The sequence below is a fragment of the Vitis riparia genome, unplaced genomic scaffold (assembly GCF_004353265.1).
Source record: "Vitis riparia cultivar Riparia Gloire de Montpellier isolate 1030 unplaced genomic scaffold, EGFV_Vit.rip_1.0 scaffold611_pilon_pilon, whole genome shotgun sequence".
Classification (NCBI taxonomy): domain Eukaryota; kingdom Viridiplantae; phylum Streptophyta; class Magnoliopsida; order Vitales; family Vitaceae; genus Vitis; species Vitis riparia.
The window spans coordinates 83,225-92,524 of record NW_023269710.1 but is presented as its reverse complement, the minus strand read 5'-3'; the positions used below and the strand labels follow the sequence as shown (position 1 = coordinate 92,524).

General features: G+C 30.6%; 1 protein-coding gene across 1 annotated transcript; it reads right to left on the bottom strand.

Moving 5' to 3' along the window:
* Nucleotides 1–5,102: 5,102 nt before the first annotated feature.
* On the bottom strand, nt 5,103–7,890 carry LOC117910116 (probable polyamine transporter At1g31830). The gene is made up of 2 exons (XM_034824179.1): nt 7,742–7,890; nt 5,103–6,803 (listed from the first exon to the last, which is right to left on the bottom strand). The coding sequence occupies exons 1-2, from the start codon at nt 7,802–7,804 to the stop codon at nt 5,358–5,360; spliced, it is 1,509 nt and encodes a 502-aa protein (XP_034680070.1). The 5' UTR covers nt 7,805–7,890; the 3' UTR covers nt 5,103–5,357.
* Between the last annotated feature and the right edge of the window lie 1,410 nt (nt 7,891–9,300).

The following is a 9,300-nucleotide window of genomic DNA, read 5'->3' as shown; positions in this document are numbered from 1 at the left end:
TTAAATTTTGATTTATAAATTAATTTTTGCACATTGATTTATATCATAATAATATTTTGAATAAATTTATTGATCTATCTATCACTACAATTAGTTTGATTATTGAAATACTTCCTAATTATTTTATGTATAAATTGTTTCACACTTACAAAATCAAATGTGTGAGATATTTAAGAAACATATAATTTTAAATTATTTTTTTCATATTTATTTTGTTGTGTTATATATGCTCTCATTGTTTTTACACAACTTATTAAGTTAAGTCATCATCGATGATTAATATTTTTTTTGTTGATTTTAACTCTTCCTCCATGATAATATTTCTTCAATTCTACAAAGGCAGGACCATTATGATATGTTTTATGATTTGTTATTTTGATGAAACGCTTGTCTCATTAATTGCACAACATTGATGACAAACAATGTTAATACTATATTAGGTAATAGAAATCTGATTAAAGGTTCCATAAGAGCTTATGCTATGTCACTATTAGTAATTGATTCCATGTAAATGACACTTTATACGATGCTAGATCTAGAAGAATCTTGTAAGACCAACTTGGTCCCCCGAGGTAAAAAATGATACATTTTTATTTTTTTATTTTTTTTGTAAAGTTGTATGGATGTACATTATAAAACCATAAGTTTTTACCTATTGACTAATCTACCTATACACTTGAAAGGTAGAATGACATATTGTGTAGATTATCATTTTAATGAGACAATTTTGCCGCCGTTAGAGAGAGAATAGCCAATTCCAAAGAACGGCATGAAATTATTTAGAATGCATTAACTTTGACTCATTTTGATCCTCATACTAATCAATGTGAATTGGAATCTCAAAAAGATTATTCATTTGCAAGAACTTGTAAATCAATTACCAAATGCTTTCATTGATGCAAAGAAAGTGACAAAATCATTTTCATTGACCTAGAATATTCTAGTTCGAATTGATGTCCCTGAAGGACGATAAAATAATGAGTTGGTATCCCTGAAGGACAATTAAATAATGCATTGATGTCCTTGAAGGACAATAAAATAATACGTTAATGTCCTTAAAGGATAATTAAATAACAAGTTGATGTCCCTAAAGGACAATTAAATAATTAATTGATTTCCTTAAAGAACAATTAAATAATGAGTTGATGTCCTTGAAAGACAATTAAATAATAAGTCTAAGGCATGCTTGAAGCATGGTAGACTTTAAAAGGCAAACACGTTCCTTAAAAGAGGAAAACACAAGGAAAAATATATGAAAGGTGACACTCTTGAAAAAGTTTCATATAAAGTGAGTTATTAAAAGGACTCATCAATCTCAAGCAGTCCTTGAAGAGGCACAGTTTAAACAAGTAACTCTATGAGAGACATATATTTTACAATTAGCTCTTGAAAAGGTACAAATATATGATATTGATGAGATCTCAATTATTTACTTATATATGGAGAAAAATGGGATTGAAATACTCTTATCATTGACAATATATTTTCTTTCCAAGTAGCTATTGACATTACAAGAAATTATGAGGATTCCAAAGTAGAAACTATGGATGAATGTCAACATAGAAAAAATTGACCAAAATGGAAAGAATACATCCCAACAAAATTAGGCTCATTAGAAAAATGAGAAGTATTTGGACTTGTAGTCTAGAGCCTAAGATTGTCAAACTTGTTGGATATAAATGAGTATTTATAAGAAAGTGTAATGAGAAAAATGAAATCACAAGATATAAAGTGTGACTCATAGCTCAAGGTTTCTCATAGAGACCTAGTATTGACTACAAGGAAACATATTCTCCTATGATGGACGTAACAATATTTAGATATCTAATTTGTTTAGCAGTCTCAGAAGGACTGGATTTGCATCTCATGAATGTCGTTACTGCACATTTACGTGGATCTTTAGATAATGACATATATATGAAAATCCATGAAGAATTTCAAATGCTTAAAGCAACTAAATCAAAACATTGTAGCATATACTCAATTAAGCTACAAAGATCTTTGTATTGATTAAGCAATCCAAAAGCATGTGGCACAATCATTTCAATGAATATTTGAAATGAGAAGTATGTATGTATTGCCTTATTTGTCTATGCATATTCCTTATATTGAATATTCGCAATTATTATAGTATATGTGGAACATTGAATTTTGTTGGAACTCCTGAAGAGCTTACAAGAATGGTTGACTATTTGAAAAGTAAATTTGAAATGAAAGATCCTAGAAAACAAAATTTTTGCTTCAACCTATAGATCGAGTACTTTCTAAACAAAATATTAGTTTATTAGTCAACATATACAAAGAAAGTCTTGAAGCACTTTCATATTGGTAAATTACATCCATTAAGTTCTTTGATGATAGTTCGTTCACTTGAAGTGCAAAATGATATATTTCGTCTTAAAGAAGATAATGAAGAACTACTTAGTCCAGAAGTACCATATTACAGTGTTATTGATGCACTAATGTATATAGTTTTGCACCAACTTGGAGACATTGGATTAAAGTCAATCATGTACTATGATAACATGGGTCTATATTATTCAGAATTATCAGAATCTTAATTGTTTGAATATGTAGATGTTGACTATCTTTCAGACCCCTGCAAAGCTCGATCTCAAATCTATGGTGGTACGACAATTTCGTGGAGATCAATCAAGCAAATATAATGGAAACATGTGGATTGCCTTCCATTAGAGGTAATGCTTCCAAGTTATATGAAAATAATGTTGTATGCATTGCACAGATTAAAGAAAAACGCATTAAGAATAATAAAATTAAGCATATATCACCCAAGTTCTTTTACATTCATCAGCTCCATAAGAGTGATCAAATCGTTATTCAACGAGTAAGATCAAGTGACAATTTAGTGGATCTATTCACAAAGGCATTTTCAACTACAATACTCAAGAAGCTCATTGGAATACGTCGACTCAAAGATCTCCATGTTGTGCTACTAGAGAAAATATAATCGTGTCAACATGAGGGGAGGTCCACTAAGTGAAATATTTCATGTGAGATGTATTTGTCATATAATTAATTTAATATTACAAGATGGTTTAAAATTAATATCACCCTCATTACAGGCTATTCGGTCTACTCTACTATTTCTTTATTCATCTAACAAATTACAAGAATTTTAAACCATCTTGTACTATTAAATTTAATTATATGACAAATACATCTCACATGAAATATTTCACTTAGTGGACCTTCTCTAATTGTTCTTACAAATAAATTTACGATACTTTTATTATTTGAAGCATTATCAAAGGTAATACTAAAAATTTTGCTTTGTATCTCATATTCTCTAAAAACACTTATCAAAGAATCATATATGGAAGACCCATCATGAGAATATAATATTTTACGAAAACCTAATATTTTCTTTTGTAATTTCATATTTGAATCTGTATAATGTAATGTCACACATGTAAAAGGTTCATTACTCTGATTAGTCCATAGATATGAGGCCATACAATACCACTATGATTTTTAAATTCTTCAATTACTAATTGTTTTTCATTTATGTAACATTTAATTACATTATTACGAGAAGTAGTTCTAGGAATTCTATGATAGGCTGGTTGGGCATACTTTTGCATGAAATGTACAAATCTAAGATCTTCTTCAAATGTCAATGGAAGCCCCATACTGGCTATCATTTTAGCTAACCCTTCTCGTAGGAATTGTTGATTGTATATAAAGGGGGTCATTGAAGATGTACTAGATCCTATTTTGTTTTGACTTATTTAGGATTGTCTAGGGTCTAATGCACCATGTTTTTTTGTATATTGTTCGACATGTCTTTTAAGGTAACTTGTGTCACCACTAGCTTTGCTACTATATGTTTTTTTTTACAATACTTACATTTTGCTAGATTTTCTACATCTCCTCTTGTATTTTGTCTATTTATTATAGTAAAGTAATTCCATAATATAGATGTGCGTCTACTAGCCCTAAGTCTTTTACCTATGGGATTGGGTTAAGGAAGGTTAGAGGGAGGGACACTAAAGGAGGTGGGAGTCTCGTCATCTTCAAAAGGATTAAATTCATTAGATGCATCAATACCAAAGTCAAGGTTTTTTACATCTAGGTGATTTTAATTTTAGAGGAAAAAAATAAGATAAAAGAAAGAAAACAATTAAATTAAATATAAAGAATTAAAATAAATAAATGAAATAACTAAATATAAATACCTCAACCTTATGAATGATAACTACTTGTAGAGTTGGTAGATATCTTTAGCACTTGTAGAGTTAGTAGATATCTTTACCACTTGAAAGAATTTCAATTTAGAGAATTGTGAAAAGAGAAAGTAGAGAGAATTGTAAATAATATAAAGAGAGAGAATAGAGAATTGTGTGAGAAAGAATTAAAATGAAGGGTATTTATAGAGAAGTATTGGTGAGTCACTTACTTATTTACCCTTAAAACTAGCCGTTATATAGTTATTGAGAAGGGTATTATAGATATTTGATATAAAAATATTAATAGTGAGTGATTTACTTATTTATCCTTTAAACTAGTAATTATATAGTTGTTGGGAGGGGTAATATTGACATTTAACATGAAAGAAGTAAAATTAGTTATTGATTTACTTTTTTACCCCTTAAACTAACTGTTATATAGTTGTTGAAAGGGGTATTATAGACATTTGACATGTACTAAAAAGTGAAAAGTAAATAGTAAAAAGTGAAATTTAAAAGGGCCAAGATGGCCAGCGGGCTGTTTCTTTAGGCCCAGTATGACCCGCTCCTTTGGGTCGTGTTGGCCCAGCCTGCTACAATGTTGGGTTGTGTTGCCTTGACCCAGCCCAGCCTTTTGGCGTGCCGGGCCACGGGCCAAAATGGGCAGCCCGACCTAATGGACACCTTTACCTTCATCTAAATTTAGAGCAAATGAACCAAAACAATGCTTAAAACACGCAAATCAAACCAACCATCATGGTTGGAAATGAAGGGTTGTGACTTGTGAGCTAATGTGTTCATAATTGAAGTTCCACAATGCAAATGGTTTGATATATATGAGTAATGTATACATTCCACATATTATTTCCTAAAATCAACTACTATCTAGTATTTTTCGGGTTCTCAGAAAAGTACTAAAAGAGACACTCATGCAATTTTCTACTTATGCTTGATTCTAAGTTGTCGATCATCACACCTATCTATGAAGACTCTAATATGTATTAGCTACATACCGATAAGCATTTGAATTAGAGAAATAACCTTAATCAGATACAAAGCCACAATCACACCTGCTAGTCGTCCATGGAGCCCTCTTCCAAATCATACTTTTTCGGTATGCCTATCCTGTATTAGCACTTTTAGCTGTAGTAATGGAATCGTTGTTTCAAGTTAATCCACTAGAGGTACGACATTCTCATCATTTTCACCATTAAGGTCAGGGAGATCGGAACTCACTGAGAATTTAAACCATTTCTTTCTCTCAGCACATTTGAGACAAGGGTGCAGCAGAAGTCCAATGATCACAACAACAAGACTCACTACCACAACTTTGAGTGAAGAAAGAGCCACCATGATACAGATCAATATGGTTGGAGGAATACACATAAGAATAGATCCAATTGTCCCAAGAGGTATCTTGTATGGGCGAGGAGCAGCCGGGTATTTAATCCTCAATCGAACAAATGCTATGAACTCCAAAATCATTCCAAAACAATACAAAAAGTTTTCTGCAGCTATTGTCTCTTGAAAGCTCATCCATGAAAGCAAAAGCACTCCAGAAGCTGATAATAGAATTCCAATGAGCGGGGTGCCATAGCGCGACCTTTTGGCAAAGACACTGGGAAGCATTCCACGCTCCGCCATCCCTAAAAGTTGGAAGGAATCACTGCTCATTTCAGCTACAAACATCCCCAGATTGGACGCTGCAGCAGCCCCTGCAATCCACCAACTCAACCAGACTCCCCCTATCATTTTGGCAACATATGAGAAATACCCATCAGTCCAAGCCTCACGATCAAGAGAAAGAGCGCCAGTGCCAATTAAAAGAGGGAAGAAATAGCTGCGGACGACCAAGATCAAGGCACAAAACAGTGCCATTGGAAGAGTCTTTTTTGGGTTTTCCACCTCCCCTGCAATAGTACTGATTGAGTCCCAGTAGTTCAGGTTCCAAAAGAGAGTGGTCAAATACAAACTCCAATTCACATCCTTTTCTACCACCAACCATCTGGAGGGCTTCAACTTTGGAATCGAAACGAGTCCCATAATTACAAATGGAAGGATTGAAAACAAACCCAGCAGAACGGCAGCCCATCCCACAATGGTTAAACCCCTGTAGTTCATGTAAGTGAGAACTACAATCAAAGCCAATACCGCTGCAATTCTTGGTAAGCCACCACTTAAAGCAGGGACAGTGGGACTCAAATAGTCCAGAAACAGAAGTGGGTATAGAGCATTGTCAATAACTCCACTAAACCATTTCATCCAGCCTAGCTGAAACCCCCAATAAGGCCCCAAAGCAGACGACACCCAAACCACATACCCACCATTTTCAGGGAACATGGTGCCCATTTCAGCTGTGATTAACGCCTCAGGAATGCTCCATATGAAGGGGAAGATCAAAAACCCGAGCAAGGCTAGAAGAGGGCCAGCAGCTCTCACAGCGTCCTCAATGCCAAATGCACCCCCTGAAACCTCATAGAAGATGAGGAAAACAAGTGGTAAGACTGAAACTTTCTTGAAGTTATCTACTCCAAGAGGAGCTACTTCATCAACATCCACACCCACATATTCCGCACCTTTGCATTCCCCCATTGCAGGAGCCTCTTCCTTTGACGTCTGCACTCAAATTCAAGTTCTCAACATAATAAACATCGGGTTTTAATATATTTCATAAATAATTAATTAAGGTGGCACTTGAATTTTTTTTTAAATATAAATTTTAATACAAAATATAATAATTCTTATGAAAAAAGCATAAATTTGTCTTGTGCAATTTAAAACTTTTCTTTTAATTTTAAAATTTAAGAAAGTAATAATTCTTTAAATTTTAAATATTTTAGAAAGTGTTTTCAAGCACATAACATTGATACATGCCTTTTGTACAAAAATTCTTTTATTTTAATTATATTTTATTTTGACGAAAATGAAAATTAATGGGAGTGAAATATCTAAAGAATTTTATTATAATAAAATAAATTAAATATTTTTTTCAATTTAATTTTCAAGTCCTTTATTGAATTTGAAAATCACTCATTAAATGCTAATAATACTTCAATAAACACTTCTTTTAAAAATAATAGCTCAAACAAATTAAGAACCCATCTAACAGTAATTTTAAGGAGCATTTTTAACTTTTACACTTGAAATTTTTTATCATTTAAATATTGAAAAATTTTAAAATATTTTTTAAAATCATTATAAAACACATTTTTAGTATAAATTAAATACTAATTAATTAGTATAAAAAAATTTAAATTTTTTTTCACTCAATATAATTGGTAAAAACCAAAAATGAATATTTAAAAAAAAATATTATATGAAAGGTCCAATAATCACATATCCTACCATAATGAATTAATCAATAATTCAAATTCCAATTAATAAAATTAAAAAATTAAAAAAATCAATTTAACCAGATCGATTTTAATAAAAATATTCACGAAAACCTTTTTCTTGACTATAAAAAAATTTCTAAAATATCTTAAAATTTTAAAATAAAATAAAAAATTGAAAATTATAAAGACACCACTGCGGCAGCAAGCAACTATACACACCTCAACGGTTGGAGTCGGGACTCCGACGACATCGTTTTGAGGAGCGCTCGGTGGACTCTCCATTGCAACGACGTAGTTTTGAGAAGCGGGTGGTGGACTGTCAACTGAAACGACGCCGTTTTGAGATTCCGCACTATACCGGCGCTTCAAGGGAGAGCAAGGGGGAAGGAGACGACCTAGACTGAGAAATTGGTCATGGATTGGCTCATGAGACAAACTTCCTTTTATTTTGGGGTTTTTTTTTTCTTATTTCATTATTATATAATTTTTATACGTCAAATTTGTTGTTTTTAGTCTAAATTATTATTTTAATTACAAGTGGGATCATGTTTGAAACACACACCTTTAACAACCAACCAAAACCAATATTATTTCGATATTTAATAATAAAAAAAGTCTAAGAATTTTAAAAACCAACCTTAGTGATTTGATTTTCGATATTCTTGTTTGTCAGTTGATATAAATTGAATCAAATTGACATTCTAAAACTGATATATAATTATTTAATATTTGATAAGTTTTTTTTTTTAATTTTTATATTTGATTCTATTAAAGTAATTCATTATTTTATATTATAATAAAATTAATTCTAAATGCATTCTATATATTTTTAACATCAAATCCAAGTTGATTTGAATTAATTTTAAAAACAAATTTGACTTAAATTATAATACAAACTCAAATTAATGGTTTTGAAAAAAAAGAACTTAGTTAAAGTCCATGACATATATTTAAAAAATATAAAGCATAATCGAAGTCAATGACATTGATTATACCATTAAATTAGACCAATTAAACAAACATTATATATTAAAAAAATAAAACTTATACCAAGCCAATGAACTCAATGTTACAAAAATCACATTTAACTAATTACCATTTGGTAGCACGTAACAACCATTCTACATTTTTAAATCACAATGATGGGATACAATTTTGACTTTATTATTAAGCTGAGGTAAATAAGATCGATTTGATTGGTTTTTGAGTAAAAAAATAAATTGAATCGATATAGTTAGATTATATGTGATAAAAATCTAATCGACTAAATTTGAAATTTAAAAAACGAAACCAAACCCTTAAAATCAGTTTTGTTCGATTTTCATCAAGAGAGATTAATGTTAAACGGTGTTTCTATTGAAGTATTTATTTTAAAAGTATTTTTTAAAGAATCACTTATAAATGCTTATCCTAGGGGTAAGTGATTTTTCTACTTTAATTTTTTTTTTTTAAATTTTGTCAAATATCTTATTTTTTAAAAAACTAATTTTTATTCTGAAAGTGCTTTAAAAAAGAACTGGAAAATGGACTTAACCAAAAACACTTTTGAAGAAAATACTTCCATTAGAAACATTTCGAATAAAAAACACTTTCACTAAAAGCTTGTTTCAAAGCAATTATGATTCTAGTGCTTTAATTATAACGATTTTGTTAATAGCATTTCCATTAGAAATGTTTTAAAAGATAATTACTTATTGTTTGGATATGAACTAAAAAATTGATAGTGTTTTTTTTATAATATATTATATAACAAAAAAGTGATCTTTTGAAAAAAAAAA

Coding starts and splice junctions, on each gene's coding strand:
- LOC117910116 (XM_034824179.1), bottom strand. CDS start 7,804: ATGGAGAGTCCACCGAGCGCTCCTCAAAACGATGTCGTCGGAGTCCCG. Junction 6,804..7,741: donor TCCCGACTCCAACCGTTGAG/GTGTGTATAGTT, acceptor ATTTGAGTGCAG/ACGTCAAAGGAAGAGGCTCC.